This window comes from Larimichthys crocea, chromosome V (assembly GCF_000972845.2).
Source record: "Larimichthys crocea isolate SSNF chromosome V, L_crocea_2.0, whole genome shotgun sequence".
In the NCBI taxonomy this organism is placed as follows: Eukaryota; Metazoa; Chordata; class Actinopteri; family Sciaenidae; genus Larimichthys; species Larimichthys crocea.
Window position 1 is genome coordinate 4,593,386 of NC_040015.1, and position 22,709 is coordinate 4,616,094.

The 22,709-nt window shown below is 41.9% G+C and overlaps 1 protein-coding gene across 6 annotated transcripts in view; it reads right to left on the bottom strand.

The window, feature by feature from the left end:
- Positions 1–7,023: 7,023 nt before the first annotated feature.
- Positions 7,024–22,709, bottom strand: part of LOC104937876 (A-kinase anchor protein 13-like) — a 106,183-nt gene continuing 90,497 nt past the window's right edge. For 5 of the 6 annotated variants that reach the window (XM_027278709.1, XM_027278713.1, XM_027278712.1 and 2 more), the window contains 22 exons: positions 20,833–20,939; positions 20,610–20,756; positions 20,394–20,503; positions 20,140–20,283; positions 18,575–18,700; positions 18,365–18,482; positions 18,049–18,169; positions 16,860–16,990; positions 16,692–16,768; positions 16,547–16,613; positions 16,344–16,458; positions 15,110–15,192; positions 14,824–15,015; positions 14,589–14,744; positions 13,722–13,792; positions 12,263–12,307; positions 11,977–12,027; positions 11,678–11,872; positions 10,753–11,034; positions 9,925–10,044; positions 9,565–9,796; positions 7,024–9,425 (listed from right to left, as the gene is read on the bottom strand). In XM_027278709.1, coding sequence (XP_027134510.1) covers positions 9,373–9,425; positions 9,565–9,796; positions 9,925–10,044; positions 10,753–11,034; positions 11,678–11,872; positions 11,977–12,027; positions 12,263–12,307; positions 13,722–13,792; positions 14,589–14,744; positions 14,824–15,015; positions 15,110–15,192; positions 16,344–16,458; positions 16,547–16,613; positions 16,692–16,768; positions 16,860–16,990; positions 18,049–18,169; positions 18,365–18,482; positions 18,575–18,700; positions 20,140–20,283; positions 20,394–20,503; positions 20,610–20,756; positions 20,833–20,939 — 2,743 coding nt within the window. In that variant the 3' untranslated portion in view covers positions 7,024–9,372. The remainder of the gene's footprint in view (positions 9,426–9,564; positions 9,797–9,924; positions 10,045–10,752; positions 11,035–11,677; positions 11,873–11,976; positions 12,028–12,262; positions 12,308–13,721; positions 13,793–14,588; positions 14,745–14,823; positions 15,016–15,109; positions 15,193–16,343; positions 16,459–16,546; positions 16,614–16,691; positions 16,769–16,859; positions 16,991–18,048; positions 18,170–18,364; positions 18,483–18,574; positions 18,701–20,139; positions 20,284–20,393; positions 20,504–20,609; positions 20,757–20,832; positions 20,940–22,709) is intronic. The other variant, XM_027278711.1, reaches the window with a different exon arrangement.

A 22,709-nucleotide genomic window follows, 5' to 3' on the forward strand; every position in this document is an offset into this window, starting at 1 on the left:
AGCAACACGTTATTTAACCTTAGCTGATGCAGTAGTATGTGTAGCTTCTCATTTCTTAAACAACCATGTCTGAAGACATATCCTGTGGTCGTGGAAAGGATGTTAATCACTTTCAGAAGGGTCAAATTATTGGCCTGCATCAAGCAAAGAAAACAACAAGGAGACTGCTGAAACTGTCCGACGCATTATTAAAACCTGGAAGCACATGGTAAATGGACTGTACTTATAATGCAACTTTCTAGTCTTCTGACCACTCAAAGTTCTTTTAATTCAATTTTATTTATATAGCATCATATCATAACAAAAGTTATCTCATGACACTTTTCATACAGAGCAGGTCTAGACGTACTCTTTAGAATATTATTGGACTGGCTGGCTGGCTAGTGCCCACCGTACAAGCCTGTGGGGGCAGTTTTATGGTCTGGGGTTGTTGCAGTTGGCCAGGTCTAGGTTCAGCAACATTATGTCCCCAAAGAACAAGGTCACCTGACTACGTGAATATACTGAATGACCAGGTTTTTATTCCCTGATGGGAAGGGCATATTCCAAGATGGAAATGCCGGGATTCATAGGGCTCACATTGTAAATGAGTGGTTCAGGAAGTATGAGACATCCTTTTCTTACATGGATTGACCACAGAGGCCAGACCTCAGCCCCACTGAGAATCTTTGGGATGTGCTGGCAGGGTGACTCTCCCATCATCAATATAAAATCTTGGCAATCTTGGTCACACGATGACCAGGGCTGCAAATAAGGCAGAGATAAGGCATGAGCTGGTCCCTCATGGTATGTCTGTTAGTAGCATACTGACTCATTAGTGTTTTGACACTTACAGACCCACATGTTCACTATAAAGTGACCTTCTCTTCACATAAGAACAGTCTCTATACTTCAGTGATGATGTCATGTTGTGTGGCATGATCGTACAAACATTTAGTCTTGTCAGTAACTAACTGTTTACCATCTCCAGTCCTACACCTGCTGACGCATGCTTGGCAGAGCTGATGTGTGGTCTGTGGTGCTGTTGCTTGGCCTGTCATCAGTTGTGGGATTCAGGGTGCTAATGGAGCCTGTATCTGACAAGTAAGTGTCAGTAATGAAGTCAGTAACTGAGCATAAGAGAACAAACATGCAGAGAAACTCTGTGTGATCCTTTTCACCCCAAAACGTTCTGGAAATGATACAATTTAAACAGTTTGTTTGGAGTATGGTTCATTACTTACATTTCAAATGTAGATCGTTTATTCTGTGAACCTGTGTGACCTCCTGACTCCCCATGGGTTAAGTTAATCTAGTGAAGTTCCTCGGGTTTAGGTCCCCAGGTGGCGTTGTCAGCCACTTTACCTGCTCTTGTATTGTCCCAACTGTGACCCTCACACCGCATTAAGTTCATGTTGTGCTTACATGATGTATAAATGTTATAACTGTATAAAATCAGCTGACAACTCTTCTCTTCTCTTCTGTTTCTATGCTGACTCTCTAGTTCAATAACCGGTTTCTCTGTTTTCTGAACTATTTGTGTTTACTGCTCACATTATGTTTCTGTTTGTAGCTACTCTCCAACCCTCAAACACATAAACAGATTTGATGGCCATCTCTATTGTGTGCACATGTTCATTCAGTTATTATCTTGCTCAGGGCCACTAAAAGCTGAAAATGTTTCACAGATTTTAATGTATATTTGACATCTCTTTTTATTATTTTACCCTAATGGTATCAGAGAATAGAATTTGTCATCCAATGTGGTTTGTGTATTATGATAGTTACATCATTTCATGGCTACCAGCATGGTTATATACCTTTTTATTTTTTTTTGTATGAGTGGAGGAAGCCTCTGTTGTGTATCATATCAAAGTAATACTTAATTACTTCATGAAATAACTGTCAGTGTAGCAGAATGAGCCTTTTAATGTGTCATTAATCAAATATAGCTTCATGTAAAACCTGGATTGATTCCTTATGATTCCTCTTATGTTCTTAGCGGATTGAGAAGATGATCATATTTTTTATCACAGCTCAGAGTGAGAGAGAGAGCGATGGGGACTGACATGCAGGAAGAGCCACAGGTCAGATTCAAACCTTGGGCCGCGGCGGCAACGACTGAGCCTTTGTACATGGGGCGGATGCTCTACCAACTGAGCTAACTGACACCCCTGATAAACATGTTTACACAATGAGACACTCCAAATTCGGCCCTATTCTAAGTCACTTTCTTTCCAAATAAGAAGTTCGTACTTAACTTTTCTTTGTCCACAGCTCCGGCCACGGAGTAAGAGAGAACAAAAGAGAGTGATTAATTCGTAAGACAGACAAATAATATTTGAATTATGATATAAGTGATGTTATATTTAGTAAGAAGCTCATACTTTCTTTTTTCATGAACGGAATGGACAAAAATAAGTTAGTAAGACAATCTTTGAATTATTGATTGAATGATTTTGAATTCACGTACAACTCAGAACATATACTTAGCTTTTTGTGACGTGAAGAACCTGGAAAAAACTGGTGAGAAAAAACGAATGGTTTCACTCCTGCCATGGACATGAGGGGTTGACCTCACCGCCTTGCCAGATACAAAGGACAGCGCCCAGGATGAAAGAAAAGTCGATCGTGCCAAAGTGAGGAGGTAAAAAAAAAAAAAAAAAACACAGTGCTAAACGCTACCTGGGATGTTGAGGTCAAAAAGGTCAAGGGTAAGATGGTCCCAGTGCAAGATGCTACCTGAACCAGAAACAGAATTGAAGAACAAAAAAGATCAAATATAGAAATATTTATGTGAAAAGTTCACAGTCCAAAGTCCCCGAGTCTCCTCCCTGGGTCTCTTCCCAGAAGGTGAGGGGTGTCCTCTGTACTCTGGGCCTGAAAAAGACAGGCTACTGTCAGAAGGGTCAAAGTCATTAGTAGCGAGACTGTTAGGAAAGGCAGGAGGAGGAGAAGGAGGTAATCAAAAAGAAAATGTAAGGCAGGAGGAATATCATCCAGTTCACCAACAGGATAAATGAGACAAAATGGACGACGAGCAGGAGGAGGGGAAGCCTGAGGGAAGTTGTCCGGCTCATCATAAGGATGAGGATGAGGAGAAGAATGAGGTGTGGGAAAAAGAGGAGCAAGGACATTGAAGGAAATCATCAGGCCTCTCAACAACAGGGGAGTCATTGTTCAGAAGACTCGAGGATCCAACTGAGGAAGAAAAGGATAAAAAAAAGAGTGAGGTTTACACCACAGAACATGTTGACTGCAATGCTGTGCAGATACCTGGACATTTTGGGTGGGCAGCAACTGTCTGCAGAACATGTTCAGTTGTGTACCTTCCCTTTAATGAGCAGAGTGTGGCATTAATAAGTGACCAAAGAGCTAAAGAGATGAAGCTGTACTGATTTAGTATTACTGTCTCTGCTCAGTGAGTGTAGAATCAGTCAAGTTAAGCCTGCTCCTGTTTCAGATTCTTCAAACATCTTGTTCAACAAATGAAAATGAATGAATACAATAAAATGTCCTCTGAACAACGAGCCACAATTCTGTCACATTGCATCATATTTCAGTTATATTAAATATGGAAAAGGAAATAATCCTGCGTGAGTGGGAACAGGTTCACTGATGTAGCAAGATTGTTTTTCATGTCACTGTGGACTATGGATGTCAAATAACTCAAGTTACAAACTGCCTACATTCATATTTCAGCATAATATGTCAAAGAGACAAAAAACACAAACGCTGACATATTGCATTATTTCTTTAGATATCAGGATGATATCATTTTTGGGAACTCTCTTGGCCTCAATAATCATGTAGTAAAAGGCTGTATCACACTATTATTAAATACAGTGAATGTGTTACTGCATGATGTTGGGACTCTCATAATATGTTGGCTGGATGTTGTCTGGCCTGTCTGATCACACTGTATTCTCTCTCTGCTTTTCTGGGGTTTCTCCAGGTTGAAGGAAACCAGGTGGTTGTGGGGATATTCACGAGCTCCTCATGGCGCTGACTGCTGTCTGTGCACATGCAGTTTAGGGTACCTGACCTCTTTTGTGTCTCTTGTGCTAGGACGTGTCACAGATGACGAACATAGTGTGATACCTGGTACCAGAACACCTTAGGCTGAAGATTGATGATCAGTGTAGTGGTCAGCAGGTTTTAGTTAACAATGACAATGACAGGGCTTTGTAGAAAGAAAACAGGGTGAAATCTGAGCTCATTCTAGTTACAGTGACACTGAAAATCCCCTGAGTGTGTTGCTTTATCAGAAGAGAAGCATTGTGGCCATAAATGTACTAGTACAATACCACAACCAGAGGAGACCTGAAGGCTCACCATAAAGAAATGACCCCAGGACAACAGGAGTATAAGGGTATACTTCCATGGAAACTATTGGCCCTAAATTCCAAAACAAATGAAACTGAAGTAAGACTAAAGGTATAACACACAACTGAATAAGTATACCATGCTATAAATAACAGTCAAACCAGACAGGGTCATTTTTTAGCCCAGAGGACAAAAGGGGTAGAGCAATCAGGAGGACATTACGAGGGTTAAACTCAGAGCTAGATCTGAGGACTACCTGTTTGAAGCCTCACACTGACAGGTACTGCTGATGGATTGTTAGGTGTTGTCTTTGTGTCATGATGTCAGAATGTGAACAGATGATGAAGAGGACTGTTTAAACACAAACTGTCACTGAAGCAGAACATTTAGAGGAACATTCATGGATCACTTGTTTGTTATGTAATAAGTACTGAAACACTGAACAGTTGGACACGTACATTCAAAAGTTTAGAGAAGGTCAGATGAAGTTCACTGTAAAGGTCAGAGTGCATTTTAGGAGCACTCTGAAATCGAAAGCTGAATATCTCAAACTTTTTGTGAGTAGTGTGTGACATGTCTGTATCAAGCTCATTCACAGCTCAGATAAAGGATGGTCGGTCCTCGAGCGCGTGCATCAGGAGCTAGAAGAATGAAACAAGTTGCCTTCACTCTGTTATGACTCCTCTCACACACTTTTCTCCATCCTGCGTTTACCCTCCTTCCATCCAAAGAACCACACAACATGCATCACATGACAAACAGCATAGTTATTTATTGAAGGGAGAAAACCACTGTACATTTTCAAAACAGGAAGAAGACAGATAAATAAAGCTTTATTATTTATTTAAAAACAAACAATCATCCAACTAAACAAAATCCAGTCATCCATACTTTGGAAGATCAAATTTGTACATAAAACATATTTACAAAATGTGTCGCTTTGCCCTTTTTTTCTCTCTTTGTACATAAAATGAGAAAAATAAACTTTGTACCTTCTGGTTTTTAGTACAAATACATTTCAAAAGGCTCACAGTGCAAAAACTGTAAGGTCCAATGTGACTGTGAAATTCCTTGTGAATGCTTTTCATGAAATAGTGCACGCTGAATGGTACGATGTGGAGAAGGAGCGCCAGGGCCTCCCAGCATGCTCAGCTCTCGGCAAAACTCAGGATCCCAGGTTGCACTTCCTCCTCAGAATACTAAACTCTCTGATCGAATGCTGTGTGTGATCAAGCTGATTTTGTTTCATGGATTCAGAAACAGATGATCTCCTTCTTCACAGCAGGACACCAAAACATCACATTGATTCAATCCTTCGTGCCTTTAGCTTGAAATGTAGAACAGTGTTGAAGAAGATAAATAATGAGTTTAGAAGGTGAACACATTTCAACAATGTGCTGCTTAAAGTGGAAACAGACAACTTTTAATATCGTCTGTCTGTCACCAACACATCGCGTCCACGAGACATCACGATTCAGACAATTTTATACTGAATTTAGAAAGAGGTAATAACTACTGTAATGATGTTCATGGGGAGGAGTTAATGTTAATGAAACATTAAGAGGAAAGTGTCACTGCCTGCTGGTGACAGCGATGGTGAGGGTACATGGAATGAATGGAGTCATTATTCTACAGTGACTTCATGACAATCAGCTGAAGCACGGTTGTCCGTTTCCCCTTCAAGTTTCAGACAGCTCAGCTTGTTTACATTACAAATAGCATGAGATCATTAGATCTTATGTGTAACATGCACTATACAGCTGGAGGAATTTCAAACTTTATCTGAAGAGGAAAAAAAAGTCAATCATACTCCAAACGCACTCGACACATTAAACACAAGAAAGGTAATAAATTAATCAGGGCTGTAATGGAACATTTCTCTTTTCATTTGGTTCTTTTGGGTTTTTTTCTGATCTGTTTCACAATGTTTCATCCACCTCATACACTCCATATGGAATCAGTGAGTCATCTCTATTTTTGCACGTCAAAGTGATTTTTTATGAATAAAAGGAAGAATGAGTCGAGGTGGGACAACATGAGACATGTCTGTCTGTGTACGATACATTAAAGCTAAAGTAGGCCGTTGTTCAGAGTCTGTGAGCTGGAGAGAGAACACTGATCGTTACAGCTTTGTGTAAATACACTTAAATGTCTCTGTGGACAGAGTGATGTCTTTCTGACGTTAGTGCGCGATCATGACACCACGCTGTAAAATATCTTTCTGCCCTTTGTGAAGAGAGCGCAGGGCAGACATGCATGCTGTTCACATAAATAAATTATTGATTAAGGATGTGTGACGGTTCATTTGAAATGTTTTACTGCTTAACAAACTGAATTTGGATTTTTCTTCCACTGTGAAATAGTCTCTGACTGCGTTGCAAGACTAACCACTGCTGGTGATCACACAGTGACTGTGAAAGAGAAGAAGCTGCTGAGCTTTCACTTTCAGGAGAAATGTGCCCCTCTCAGCAGCGAGGCGGGAAATGACAGTGCAGGATGAAATATTCTTCACCCAGCAGCCTCAGATGAATTACTCCTCTGCAGAGAATAGAGGAAAAAATCAATGTGGCACAGAGCTAGAGCTATGAAGAGGGGATGAATATGAGCCTCGAGTCTCGTCTGTATGTTGGCGTGTTACATCAGCAGTGCTGCAGAGAAGAGACACACACACACACAATAAACAGTCTGCATGTGCAAGGATTGAACTATTGAACACAATAAACAGTCTGCATGTGCAAGGATTGAACTATTGAGATCTAAAAAGTTCCTGTGAGAGGAACTGATTCCCTCACCATCCAGAGAGCTGATGATTGTCTTTCCAATAAAATTCAAACAGTAATCTGTTTTGTAACAAGTCTAAAAATGTTAAACTTCAGCTTAACTTTAGTTCAGGATTGTTCTTACAAAATAAATGCAAGACAAGTGTGACTCTAGATCAAACCGGGCTTTGGTCAAATGATGCCTGGGAGGTAAACAATAAACATTTTACAGAAAAATCAAATGAGCAGTTAATATTGACTGACTGTGACATTTCCATCAGTCAACAGAACTCGTCATCCCCAGTACTCGTAAGAGCGATACTGGTCCCTCTCTCAGAGGAAGTCACGTGGATTGAATTCACTGGGTTTCAAAATAAAAGACCTTCAGGGTAGATTTGGACTTTGGACTCGTGAAGGATTGAAATGTGAAGCAGATCAGAAAACAAGCTGAGCTACAATATGTCTCCAGTAACTATCTGTCAGGCTTTTTTTCTCACATGATTTCTTGACAAAGTTGAAAGTCGTGTCTCATTTTAAGGGCTGACCTGAACTCAACATCACTATGTTGATGAGAACACTTCTGATGTCAACATGTGTGACAAAGAAACATGAATCTGCATGTGTGAACGTCTGAAGAAACTCAGACGGTGACTGACATCACTGTTGGACATTAAAGAAGAGTACAGCAGGAAGGACTCTTGTTTGTTTGTTTGGAATTATTATTTATGACCACATTAAAATGATATCATCATATCATCTCCATATTAACAGTCTGAATTCAGTAATACTGAATTCAGACTCAGCCCAACTACAACATAACTACTAAGTACTGCTCTTCTCATGGGTGAAGCTTATTTTACAGTTCTGTCATTTCCAGATCACTCCTGTCATGTAGCAGAACTACACTCTTAAGTATCAGCAACATGTCTGGTGAGTGCGCATGATCTGCATATGCCAATTGTTGTTAGAATTTTGTGAACAAGTTTGAGAGAAAGAAGTCGTCTCAGATCTTTGACGTAAAAACAAAAGTGCTTCTGTTTTTGTTAGAACTGTGTCATCTGATACTAATACTAGGAGAAACACAGTGATCAGTAGATTCACTTACTATTCATTCATTTAGAATTAGATGAACAAGAAAATAAAAACTGTATCCTGACAGGGTGTTAGTGCAGCTCGTCTCTGAAGGACCTGTGATTAGGATTAAATGATCAGGAAATGACAGCCCATTCAAATACAGCATCGCTCGGTCATCAACATAAAGTGCATGTAGACCTCTCTGTCTTCCTGATCCTGTCGTTGTGCAATGATTGTCACACTCGGTGATGATTAAAGAGGACTGATAACCCCACACTGACTGCTCCATCTCATGATGAGGACTAAAAACTAAAATATAGAAGTGAATGAAGTGATTAAAAGTATAAACTCTGAATTTCTTGATTTTGGAGGTGATCTGACCTCGGCACAATTAAAGAACGTCTGCTTCAAGCACGCGCTTCACTCTGCTTGTTACATCACTGCTTTCAATACAGTCAAGAGAAAAGACGACATCAGAGATTTAAGGCACTAAAAGAGACGCTCTCATCTTCACCGCTCAGTGGACGAGTCTGTCTCATGGATTCATCCGTCTCTCTCAGCTGACTGACTGATTGCCCTTGTTGTACACACTGACAACACACACACTGTGTGAGAATGTGTCAGCATGTTGTGTGGCATCTGTTTGTTAGCTTGACTGAAAGGGACACTGTGTCAAACACAAAGACACAAATCACACACGAGAGTCAAAGTTCCTCGAGCCGAGTCAGACTGTAGAACTGTTCACTGAAACTCACTGGCATGAGTCAGCAGTATCACAAAGCACTTAAAGTTAGCATCAGCAATACTTAATAAAGAAATGGCACTTGTTATTGGTGGATGTTAAAGCCAAGGCTTGCTACAGATGAGCAGATTTGACGTAAAGCACCATGTGACACGATCTCTGAGGAGAGATCATTAAGATGATTCCTTCTCGCTACTCTCGCTTGATCCTCGATGGGTCCCCATCACCTCTCTCTGAATGATGGAAGGTTGCATTCTTGGCACGTTGGTTGATTAAAGTCGTCCCGATTGACACATCAGCTCAGCATCACTTCGGCTCTGTAAGGAGCTTGTTTACCTGGGACACATGCAGGTGATCCTGAGAACCCTGAGGTCCACAGTCAGTCCAGAGACTGTTTGCAAAGACACATTTTAATTCCAAATAGAGGGTTGAGGAACAGTCTGGGTCCTGTTTGTCCCTCAGGAGGGTTAGGGTTTCATGTGGTCCAGGTCCTCAGCAGAAGAAGATGTCTCCATCATTCTGAGGCTCCGACATCACTTTGCTTTCTGAAGAGATATCACAGTTACTACTGAGTTACTGAAGCTTTCTCACGTTATTTTGAACAGAAATCACCTGTTAGTCTCATTTTCAGTTTCCAGGTTAAGAAAAATAAAAGTGATTGATGTCAGGACAGACTGATGTTACCTGTCTGTGCCTGATCTCCTCCTTTCCCCTTCTTCTTCTTCTTGTCTTTCTTCTCTTTGGGTTTGGTCAGCTGCAGCAGTCTGGTGGGAAGCTGGGACTCCTTCTCTGCTCCCTGAGGCTTAGAGGAGGAGGAGGAGGAGGAAGAGGAGAAGGGGTTAAAGTTTTTGCCCATCCTCTTGGATCCGATGCGGAGGAAGGGTTCTTTGGTTGGGGCAGAGGATGAGAGCTCCACCTGCAGTAGATCCAGAAACATCAGCGTTATTGTCGTTGTATACATGTTGTATTACAGCCAGCTAAACTGAAAAACCCACTTCTCTTATCTTTTTTGTGACTCATTTTCTAATGAGGACTTGTTTTCACCTCTTTTGGCTCCTCTGCTGCTTGTTTTAAATCCATATCCAGAGAGCCAGAGCTGTGGAACCTCAGGGACTCTTCGGAGGTGGTAGATGAAGTCCGCTCGTACCTCTGAAGCTGCTCTGACTGTAAATAAGATGTAAAGACATTAGCTCACAGCAAATGAAAGCAGAAAAAACACAGTGTTTAACTTGAACCGAGCAGTTACCCTACAGGGTCATCACAGGTCTGAGTGCAGGACATAGTGATGATACAATGTGTGCCTTAAAACTGACAGACACTGCTGCAACATCTTGACCTCCGAGCCAAACCACCAGTCACCTCTCGACAGGTGGACCTTGCTCCTCACTCTGTGTGCAGCCAGTCTGGACCCAGTTTGCATTCAGCATTCCCAACAAAACATCCTGGATAAAGCTTATTCAGCACATGGCTAACTCTGAGTCTGAGTAACCTGCTCACACACAGACAGTTCAGACTGGTGAGGACTCTGTTGAGATCACATCAATCATTTTGCCCTTCACATACTGAATGGTCATACAGATGAGTACCTCTGCCGACTGTGAACCTTGACCATTACTACAGGCAGTGTTGTGGGGTTGTCATGATGATTACTGTATCCTGATCAAGCCAAGACACAAATCATCATTTGTCCAGTGTGTTACTCATTTATTCATTCTAACAATCCATGTTTACAAATTACAATCTGACTAATCAAGCAAGTAATTAATTAGTCTGTCACTGTCAGACAGACAGTCAGACATACAGACAGACAGACAGACAGACAGACAGACAGACAGACAGACAGACAGACAGACAGACAGACAGGAGCTGTACCTCATGTCTCTTCATGGCGTCCAGCCTCTCTGTGTCTCTCCTCAGAGCCTCCTTGTCTCTCTCCAGCTTCCTCTGCGCCTCCCTCAGCCTCTCCAGCTCTCTCTGGTACTCCTCCTTCTTCTTCTGCAGCGTCTCTCTCTCCTCGGTCAGCTCCTGACTTCTACTCCTGGTCTCCTCCTCCTCCACCTTCAGCCTCTCCTCCCGCTCTGCCAGAACTTTCTCCTTCATCTCCCACACCTTCTCTCGCCTCCTCTTCTCTTCCTGGTGTGCAGCCTGCTGTTTCTGAAAACAAACCACAGAGGGAGTGCAGAATAAATATATTACACATGTAATGCCACTGCAGCCAGGATTCATTTTGTGAACAGAAGCTACACTGGCACTAACATTTTCAGTTTGTGTATAAAAAGAAGGAGAAGAGGGGTGGAGTCATTGCACAAACTTCTTCTCCACCTCATCTCGGGTGTTGAATATCAAACTGTAACCAAATCTTCTCGTTACTGGAGGGGAGACGCAATGAACTGCTGAAAAATGACGTACTTTTACTCCTTTGTGTCCCTCCTGACTGAGCAATCCTGCTCTGGCGGATGATTGCTGCCCATCCCACACACACACGCAAACACACACACTCAGACAGTGTTTGTAGCATACTCACTTCAATATTCAAATGGGAAATTCCAAGAAGCATGGAGGCCTTTTTGTAAATACGTTCAGACTCTCTAAACACTAGGTGCAGCAGGTACATGTCACTGGCAGTGGCTGTGGATGGATTGTTTTATTGTTGGTAGATATTTGATCTCTTCTTCTGCATTGGCATTTGTAACTGGCACCAGTTAAATGTATTTCCCATGAACCAACTCCCTTCAGATTAGTGACATGTTTGGATGGAAGCCTGGTGACTGCAGAGGAAGCAGCAGTGAAAACTAACCTGCAGGCTCGCAGCCTCCTGCCGCTGCCTCTCTAGACTCCTGTGCTTCTCCTGCTCAATGAGGGAGGAGGGGCGGGAGGAGGAAGAGGAAGAGAGTGAGGAAGAGGAAGAGTGTCTGGAGGAGTTGGCTGTGAGCCGCTCGCTCAGAGCCTGGCGCTGGTCCTCTATGAAGGAGTCCTGCTGGACCACCACGGCCTATGAAGCAGGAGAGGATGGTTTGAATCAGAATCATTAGTGCAGTGTAAACACAGCTTTCAAGTTTTCAGTGTGTAGACGAGCTGGAGGTGTGTGTCTGGTACCTGCAGTGAAACCAGCAGGCCGTGAAGATGCGTCACACTGTGCTGAACCTGCTGGAGAAACGCAGCATTAAATTACACTGAGGTTTTAGTGACGCCACTCCAGCCTACATGAATATATTCTCATATGATGATCAGAGACTATGGTGAAAGTAAGATATTAGAAGATGCAGCATAATCCTTTAAGAGGATTCAGACACAGTTAGTCAGATTGTGTGGACTTGTTGATGTGTTACAAACAGGCCCATGGGTTGAACAGATCAGGAAAAAAAGAAGCCCACACACTTACCTCATTACTTCTCTTCAGCAGCATCTGTAGGCTGGCAGTGGCTCCCTGAGGCACACACACACACACATTAATATTTACAGCACATATATCATCCACACAGGCACGCTGTTATATAATGCTGGCACAGAGTGTGTCTAGAATACGACGTGCAGTGAGATCAGGAGCAGATGTGAACCGAGGTGTCTTCATGTAGCATGTCATGTTAGCATTGTTGTATCTTTATTTTGTACTGATATTAATAATGTTGTCTATGCTCAGTCATGTAGCTAGACTAACAGAGCTGTTAAATAACACATTGGTTTTATCTCAGTAACACTGGCACTTAAAACACTTTGAGTGCATGTTAACCACAATGAGCTGCGCTTCCTCTCGGGGTCGTTAACACGGGTCCAGAGGGAGTAAACACAAGAACACTCAGTGTATTCACCAATCAGCTCACCTATTAACATCAACTGTGTCAGTCCAAATACAGTTCCCACCTGTCTGTTTACACTACAGCTCTGCTTCCATGTCAGCTGTGTCATCATTTGGATTGTGAATTTGACATTTTTTTTACATTCAGTCAGCTAAAAGTTATTTAACAAAGAAGCAGAAATAACAATAAAGCATACTTGTTTTGTTTACCTGTTTTGGGAACAAATCAATGAACTCTGAAACTACTAGTGTATGTTGTTGTACGTCTCAAATGGTGGGGGCAGCTTGAGGACATGGAGAAAGCTACAAGCATTTCTAACAGAGGCCAAATCATTCAGCTAATGTCAAGGTGGATACTTCACTCCACCTCATGGTGGCGCTCAATGAGGTCTCTAAAGACAAAACATCAGCACGCTGTAAAACGTTTGATGTTTTGGTTGTTTTAAGCAAGGTCTGTCTGAGACGGAGCTGGCTTGATTGACAGGAGTCGGCCACAGTTCTCCTACATTAGAACTCAAATCCAAACTTCAAAACATCACATCTCATCACTGTACATCCTTTTATCATGAGTTACTAACTTATCATGAGTTATTTACTTCATCACTTTGTCTTGAATAAAGAGTTTTTAGTTTTTAAAGGAAGTTCTCCACCAACGTCTCCAAGTGCTTGCTCATGGTGGTCTCTGTAAATAATATTAGAAAGAGTACGGTCTACACCTGCTCTGTATGAAAAGTGTCATGAGATAACTTCTGTTATGATAACATAATATGATTTTATGACAATACAATCAATATTTATATAATAAATTAAGACTGGCTTGATGAATAACATGTAAAGTGCTGTGTTCACATTAATGTTCAGAGTCTAACAGCAATGCAGGATGAAGCAGTGTGTCTGTGTTTATCAGGTACACTCAGTGACACTGAGAGGAACGTCTTAAAAGCAGATCTGGGAACAAAATGCATTCATAAATAATGCATTGCAGAGACACGTACAGTATGTAGACAACACACACACACACACACACACACACACACACACACACCTTCTTCAACACACTGTCTGACTCAGTCCTACGGAGGTCCAGTGATTCATCCCCCTCTTCCTTCTCTCCATCTGAGGACAGAGAAGAAACTAGAATTACAAGTTGTACTGATACACTGTATGTAGTGAAGACTTTGAATGTATGTCTCTAGTCATGACAGTATGCAATAATGTGTGTGTGAATGCAAATCACACGATGTGGATGCTTCACATGCAGCTTCAATACAGCAGCACAGAACATCTATACAATCCTCACAGTGTCAGTGTCGACACCCAGCAGCAGTGCCACAAACATGTGCCCTTCTGTTCCAGATATGGTGCTGAACAATGAGACCATTATGATGTCACAGCTAAGTTGACCTTTTCATATTAGATATTTGTGTTGTCATAGTTATCCAAGCAGCAACCTCTGTGGCTCTGAAGTGAAGCGAATGCAGTGTTTGACCAGAGCCACCACACTGAGTGTCACAACACCTCCTCAGAGACCTGCGGCTGATGTTCCAAACAGTACACACGTAAACAGTGTGTGAATTCTCCAGTTGTGGCCAAAAGTGTTTGACCACTAATTTCTAATCTGTCCATCGTGGGAGTCCAAGTGGACATTTGTGCCAGATGTGATGAAATCCCCTCCAGGTGATCCTCCAACAATACAGACAGATGCTGGGGCAGAGGCATGGAGAGGAAGGGACCACAGCAGCAGGTCATCAGTTAACATGTGTGATAAACCTGCTGCCCTGTTGACATCAAATCATTGTTCACAGGAAACTGAAACCAGGCACGCCAGCGAGGAATCAACACGACTGTGGAGCGACAAAGTATTGTGACTGTGTGTGCTGTGTGTCTTTGTGCGTGAGCGTATGTGTCTTACTCTTGCTGCTGTTCATCTGATGACTGTCGAAGCCTCCGAATGTCTCAGCTCTCCTGGGCAGACAGACTGGTCCCACGCTGCCCCCTGTCAGGCAAACTGGAACACTGCAGCCTGCACCGCCAACACCACTGCTGACCAAAGCATGCAGGGTCTCAACTGGACAGAGATGGAAAAACATTAGACACAATGTTTCACACATATTTCATCTCTCATATGACATCAGAACCCTGCTCACCTTCCCTCAGGGCGTCCTTTATGATTGGCTCCCCTTTTGTGATTTCATCAGGTGTGGCCCTGAATAACATCCGCTCCCTGAGTGGTGGGTTCGTGTCTTCAGGGGCAGTATTACAGTCGCTCAGGTCTCTGAAGATGTGGACCTTCTCCTCCAATAAAGAGATGATCTGCTCGTCTTTCCTTCGCAGGAGCTCTGGAATGAAACACAAATGAATGAATGAATGAATGAATGCCATTATTTGTTAGATAGAACAGAATATGATGTCATAATACAGATGGGTTCCCACCTCGGATCTCCTTGGCTCTGTTCTCCTGCTGCCTCCTGTCTTCTTCTGTCTCACTGGGAACTCCTTCGTCCTCGTCTTTCTCCCTGTCAACACACAAACAAAGTGAGACATTCACGGTTATCCTCCATCCAAACAAACTGAGGAGCTCTTTGAAAAGACGACTGTTAAAGTGTGAAGCTTCAGTGCATCGTGTCAAAGCTGAGGGTCTGTGAGAGAATCTGACACTTCAGAATAAAATTGTTCTGTCCACTTCCATCTGACACATCTCAGTCCACGTTTAAAACACACAGGGTCATCATTCCTGTTCTTTTAGATTATATCTGTCTCACTCACATCACTGATTGGAAATATGATTCAAACATTACACCTTACTGGTGTAAACAAGCCTTTAATCGCATCTTTAAGAAGTTGTATTAATCTATGACATTTTGATCCTGTGTTTTGAATTTGCCTGTTGGGATGAGACTTACGGGATGATCACATCTGTAGGATTTCACTGAATAACAGACAGTTTTCTCTCAACATCATCTCTAACTCCTCTTTCAGCCCATGGTATTTCTCAATGTTCTCCTGTTCCTTCTTCCTGATATTGCTGTCACTCAGGATTGCTACGTCTATCACCACAGCCTTCTTCTGTTGTTTGTCCACCAACACAATGTCTGGTTGGTTAGCCATCACCAGCTTGTCACTCCGGATCTGAAAGTCCCACAGGACTTCCAGCCCATACTCAGTGCAGATGTTACTGTACACTACACCAGCCACTTGGTTATGGTATTCCATGTATGATTTACCTGCCAGCATCTTACACTCTTACACACTATGTGATGAACTGTCTCAGGAGCATCTTTTTCATGGATACATGGAGAAAGTTTTATGTCTGGTGACAGTATTTTTGGTGAAGAGATATCCAGAATTCAATCTGTAACCTTTGACTTGAATATGTCAACAAAGAATTTTCAACCTGGCTTCTCAGAAATGCAAACGAACACATTTTAATGAAAACTCATACCACAAAATGAATTGTCTTAAGTTAAGTACTCGACTGGATACTTCAAATGATATCTAATTAATATGAATTTTTCTCCTGTTCACCTGTATACCACACCATAATAGTGACTCAACATAATAGTGTTTGGAATGGTTTCTTTTCTGAGCTACACACAAAACACTAAACAAAACTCAGGTCTGGTTTCTTTGCTAAAAGAACTGTGTGTGCGTGTGTGTGTGTCCTCACATGCAGTGCATGGCGTCCTGTATAATGGCCCTCCATGTGTTGCGCTCGTCCTTGCTGCTGGCCAACACCTCCACCATCTCTGGTCTCTCTGTACCAGCTGTGATCAGGAAGAGACCTGCAGGAGACAAAAGTTCCCGTCAGTCTTCGCTGACTGAGAAAAACAATCACAGAAAAGTTTGTTTGGATCAGAAAAGAAGCCTGACCTCGCTCCTCGTTGGCTACTTCTCTGACAATCAGGTTCTGTAGAGAGATGACTGTAGAGCGCTGGTCCTGAGGACAAAGAAATACAAATCACACTCAGTCTTCATGGGAAAATAATAATAATAATTTCACAAGTGTTCTACTTACCAGTGAGGCAAATACATATTTCTGATCTTTTTCCTGAAGAAAGACGAGCACGTCGGACAGGAGCATGGCATGGACATCTGTGACACCAAGAAATAGAGATGTAATGACATCCTGTCTGCTGGATTAAATGTGAGACAGAAGTGTGAGAGGACTGAAGACATGTGGAACCTTTGAGTCGTCCAGCAGAGTTCTTCAGCTGCAGCGCTCCATCGTGCAGCAGCTTCCTCCCTCTGATCAGGTCCTCTTTGGCAAACATCTGACCGCTCTTCATCCTCATGATAGACTTACTGTCAGTGCGACTGGACATGACAGAAAACACGTTTAGCTTTCAGTCACACTGAGAACAAAGTTACAGCTGATGACATCACACTAGCCTGTTCTGTATGGACAGTGTTGACTTATTTTAGAAATATGCTGAAATAAGCTGTTGTGGAACTCTTGCTCACATGATCACATGATCTGCATCAGCTATCACTGGACTTGGCGTGTGTACGTAAACAGTATTTGACTCACTTTTATATATTCTACTGTCTTAACTGCCTTGAACACCCACTAGGGGTCACCAAAGTTTCACATGGGGGCATAAAGCCGTCCAGAGTTGAAGAAAACCATTTTAAAAAAAGATATAAAGTGAACCTATAAATCAGAATTTATTTTATTTCTACAAAGAAAAACAAACAAATGAAATTTAAGTTAATAAACCTAGATTACAGACATCACTCCCCTCCTCTTCTGTGGAACAAACTACCTTTCTGGGTTCAGGAGGCAGACATGGTCAACACCTTTAAGAGTAGACCTAAGACTTTCCTTTTTGATAGAGCTTATAGTTAGGGCTGGCTCAGGTCATCCCTTAGTTATGCTGCTATGGACTGATTTGATTTGATTTTATACTTTGTACTTCCTGCACTGAAGATGGCACTTACATTTCGTTATGCACTGCCTAATGACAAAAAGATATTCTATTCTATACCTGCAACCAAGTGAAATAAACAGTGAAGACCTGAACACAAGCTATATCCACAGAGCCTTCACTCTGTGCTATACAGCTTCATCCCTTATTGGAAAAGTCAAAACTAGCAAAGAGCTCAACGAGCAACAAGAAGAAAACAGAAGTATATCAAAAGTTCCTTAATATATCAGTAAAGTATTGACAGGAAATAATCAGCTCAAAGCACTTTGTTCAGTTTATAGGCTGCTGTTATTATTATGAACTGAATAAAATATGAAATATCTATAAAATATGTCAATGCAAGCTAAATCCTCCCCATGTGCTGATCTAGGATCTGTAAAGTCTATATTTAAGTTCTGATTGGCCTCAGCACAGCCAACAAACAGTATTCCTGTCAGACTGGCCTACCTGTAGACCTCCTTCAGTCTCTGCTTTTTCTCCTGCTCGTTGACTTTACTGTCCACAGCCGTGATCAGCTCCTTCACACAGCGCAGAGCTTCACAAACACAGCTGTGGTCTTCATCCGAGTCTGTGAGAGCAGAGAGCCAGCACGTCATACTGAGTTCGCAAAGTGAGGTTTGAATTTGACATTTTCATGATCAAAAGTGTGGAACATGAATACTTCTACAGCTGCAGTGAGGATGTGTCACATACACACACACACACAGATTTTACACTGCTTCTAAATAAACAAAAGAGACCTGTCACTGTGTCTTCCCCTCACCTTTAGTGTGCTGCAGTATCCTCTGGATCAGAACAGGATATTTGGTGATCCTCTGAGTGACCAACAGAATGCACTCTGGAATACTGAGCCTCCGCACGATGCTGCTGCTCATTGTCCTCTGCACAGACACAAAGAGGTCATTTCACCATGGAGTCACATCCCTGTTATGTTAATTATAGAGAGAGGAGCTGGTGTTAGAGGAGTGCTGACCTTGATGAAAGCCTGGAAACGTTTATCTTTGGCATGCAGGTCTTTGTAGAGATTGACAGCTTCGTTGTGGCGACTGCAGAACTTCCCGTAAACTTTCTTCATCCCCTCAGCGCTGCAACCTGAAAACTGAATTCAAAAACAACAATCAAGAGGAAGTCAAAGAAAAGTTAAAGTTAAACATAACAGTCAACTACTGCTAACGCTGTTAGAATGAAAACATGCCATCCACACCAACGTGTTGAGTTATGCGTGTCTAACTAAGCTTTACAGGTGGAGGACAGAACTCCTGTCGTGTGAGGTGTAACAGAGAATAATGAGGAGGGTAATGAATTACTTCATCTGCCCAACATTGAGAAATCAGTGAGCGCACACAACCATCTTGGGGTGCATTCAGCATTCAGTATGGTCTCTGTTTCTCTTCATGTCTACACTCTAAATCCATCACAAGTCTAAGGCTGGATTCAGACAGGATCCGGTGCTGTGGCGAGGACTGAGGTTATTCCATTCATTTCATTTCAGTGGAGGGTTGTCCGTTTCGGCTCCGGGGGTCCATGCAGCAGGGGTGTCAGTGAGAAACAGTGCCGGTGTGCAGGAGAGAGGCTGATCCAGATCGAACTTTTGAGAAATGGAGCCCCAGGTCACGCTCCGGGCTCCAATCAGACACTCAGATCGGTCAAACCTCCACAGACAGCCTGTGTGTGTTCTCACTTTGTTCATTTCATGTACCAGCTTCTAAATCTGAGCCTGACTCGCAATTTACACCGCAAAACATAACGACACGAAGAAGTTTAATTTGATTTGTGTCTGATGATTAGAGAGAGAGATAGAGAGAGAGAGATGGAGAGAGAGAGCTAGAGAAAGAGAGAAACACTCAGTGTTGTGCGTGGGGAAAAAGTAATTAGAGCACTCTAATGTGTTATGCGTTAGAGTACTCTAATTACTTGTATACTATTACAGTGTTTTACTGTTTACCTCAGATTGTGTTTACATAATTAAGGTAAATGCATGCTCTGTAGGGTTTAAGTCTGGAGATTGACTTGGCCAGTCTAAAACCTTCCACTTCTTACCCCTGATGAACTACTTTGTTGTTTTGTCAGTGTGTTTTGGGTCTGCACTCGGGTTAAAAAGAATTCAGGAGTCACCTCTGTTCTGACTGATCAAAAAATAATGAACTAATAAAACACTATGTGTCATATTGCCGACTGTCTTTCCTGTTATTGTTGTCCTGCAGAGTTAGTTTGTTTGGATGACTGACGTTATTCATTGTCAGGACGTCTCGGTGCATTTAAAGGAGGCTGTATGTCTGTGTCAGTGAATGCAACATGTGCAAGGCGCTGCAAACGGCTTTTCATTTGTGGTAACGCATTACTTTTATTCATAGGTAACACTGTAATGTAACGAACTACTTTTGATTGATGGTAGCGTTGTAACCTAATTAACTACTTTCCAAAGTAACTATACCCAACACTGGTAACAGTAACAGTAAGAGAGAGCGAGCGCCTGTTTGAATGTCCCTGTACCCCAGATCAGCCCCGTTTCTTCTTCCTCTTCCTGTCTTTGCTCACCTGGTTGATCAGGACGTCCCCAATGCTGCAGATGAGGAAGCTGTTGTTGTTTTGTCCCTTAGCTGATGAAGCTCTCTTTCTCTCCAGGAGCAGGGTGAGGAAATGTGTGTGCACGTCCACCAGATCGTCCAAAACTGGGAAAATCTACAGAAAACAATCAACAGACTGTCCTTGAATGTGGATTTCAATCAATGATTTCTCTCCTAATAATAATATTACATATACATCCAGAAAGCACTTGTCAGCTTCATCACCTTGTCCAGAGTGTGAGTGTCGAGCTGCAGCTCCTTCTGAAGGCCTTTATAATACACCTCAGACATGATCTTCAGTGTCCTCACGTGGTGGAACTCTGTCTGGTATAACTCTGTAGAGAGAGAAGAATCTTATCTCCTCATGTTTGGACATGACATGAACATTTACACACAAAGATGATCTTCCACCTGAAATGAGTTATATATCAGATATTTTACCATAGATGACATCTTGTCTCTTCACTTCATCTTTTTTCAGAGCTTTCAAGAATTTCTTATCCACCGTGCCGCTCCAAGAATCAGCCTCCAGATCTTTGACGTCGTACTCAAACTCTCCCATTAGCTGACTGTCCATCATTTCAGTGCCTACAGACAGACAGACTTGAAAGGTACATTCAAGAATCTTGTTTGCGCTGTGTGTGTGTGTGTGTTGTGACAATACCTTCATCGGTGAGTGACTCAGTCGAGGCGTTGACTTTGCTCCCTTGATGGAGAGAGTCAGTGGACTGTGACAGAAACTTCAGGCCTCTCAGTGAAACCTCATCTAACCTATAAGATAAGACCATGAAGATGAGTTTGAGTATGAGTATGATAGCAGATATAAGCATACCTTTTCAGAAATATTATAGATTTAAACAAACTACAATACAAATAACATAAATGACCTAAAAAAACATCTGCAGTGTGTCTGTACTGAGTGTCTGTAGTGTCCCAACATCTGTGAGAAGCTGATAAAATCAGCCACTGCTGCTGAAGGTGAACATGGAAAGAAATCATCCATTCACCTCTAACCCTGCAATGATCCTTATATTTGACACCAGACTCTGTAAACAGGCCGTGGCAAAAAGCACATATTATTAGTGGAGACCAAAACAGAGCTAAAAGAGAGAGGCCATTGGACTCTCATTCAGCAGGTTGACACAAACAATGCTCCAAATCATTCACAATGTTGCTATGCTTCTGTTTCTGCATGAAATACATAAAAACATCATCAACATCAGTGTCTGTGTATCAGTCTTTCAGATCAGTTCAGATCATGTCATCTGTACTCAGTGTATTACTGTAGGAGGTGGTTACACGTGACCACTTCAGAGAAGCAGCAGAGAACCAAAACGATGTACTGTTGTGGATGGGGACAACACAATACCACAATATCTTTCAGACAGATCTTTCTTTATAATGGAAAACTGAAGCATGTAGATCTATCTACAGTCCCCTCCAAAAGTATTGGAACAGTGAGGCCAATTCCTTTATTTTTGCTGTAGACTGAAAACATTTGGGTTTGACATCAAAGGATGAATAGGAGACAAAAGATAAATATTTCAGCTTTTATTTCCAGGTATTTACATCTTGATCTGATACACAATGTAGAAAATATCACCTTTAGTTTGAACCCACCCATTTTTCATGTGAGCAAAAGTATTGGAACAGATAGACTTAAAGTAGATTAAAGTGAATAAAACCTAATATTTAGTTGCAAATCATTTGCTTGCAATAACTGCATTACGTCTGTGACTCAATGACATCACCAAACTTTTGCATTCTTCTTGTGTGATGCCTTTCTAGGCAGGCATGTGTTACATCATCAGTGAAGATTAATGGGCTCAGTAGAAGCCATGCAAGCCCAAGCCATGACATTACCTCCACAGTGTTTCACAGATGAGCTTGTATGTCTGGGATCCTTTCTTTCTCCAAACTTTAGCCTTTCCATAACTTTGATAAATGTTCATCTTTGTCTCATCACTCCATAAAACTGGCCTTCCTATTCTTTGTGATTGTGATTGTGATACCTTCACTCCTTCACTTCTGATGCTACTACCAGTTGTTTTAGGGTCTTTCTTTAGAGCTCTCACAATACTTCTGTCGTCCACTACTGTTGTTTTCCTCAGTCTACCTGTTCAATGTCTGTTACTTAGTACACCAGTAGTTTCTTTTTTCTTCAGGACATTACAAATGGTTGTACTGGCTATGGCCAATGTTTGTGCAATGGTTATGATTGACTCCATCTTTCCTCAGCTTCACAATTGCTTGTTTTTCACCCACAGACAGCTCTCTGGTTTTCATGTGGGTTACACTTCTAACTATAAATGCACAGGCAAAAGCCAAATCTGAAACTGAGTGTAGAAATTCAGTGCTAGTTATTGTTTGAATAATCAATGTAACAGGGGGACCCTGGGCAACAAAACACACCTGTCAGTCACATGTTCCAATACTTTTGCTCACATGAAAAATGGGTGGGTTCAATCAAAAGGTGATATTTTCTACATTGTGTATCAGATCAAGATGTAAATACCTGGAAATTAAAGCTGAAATATTGAT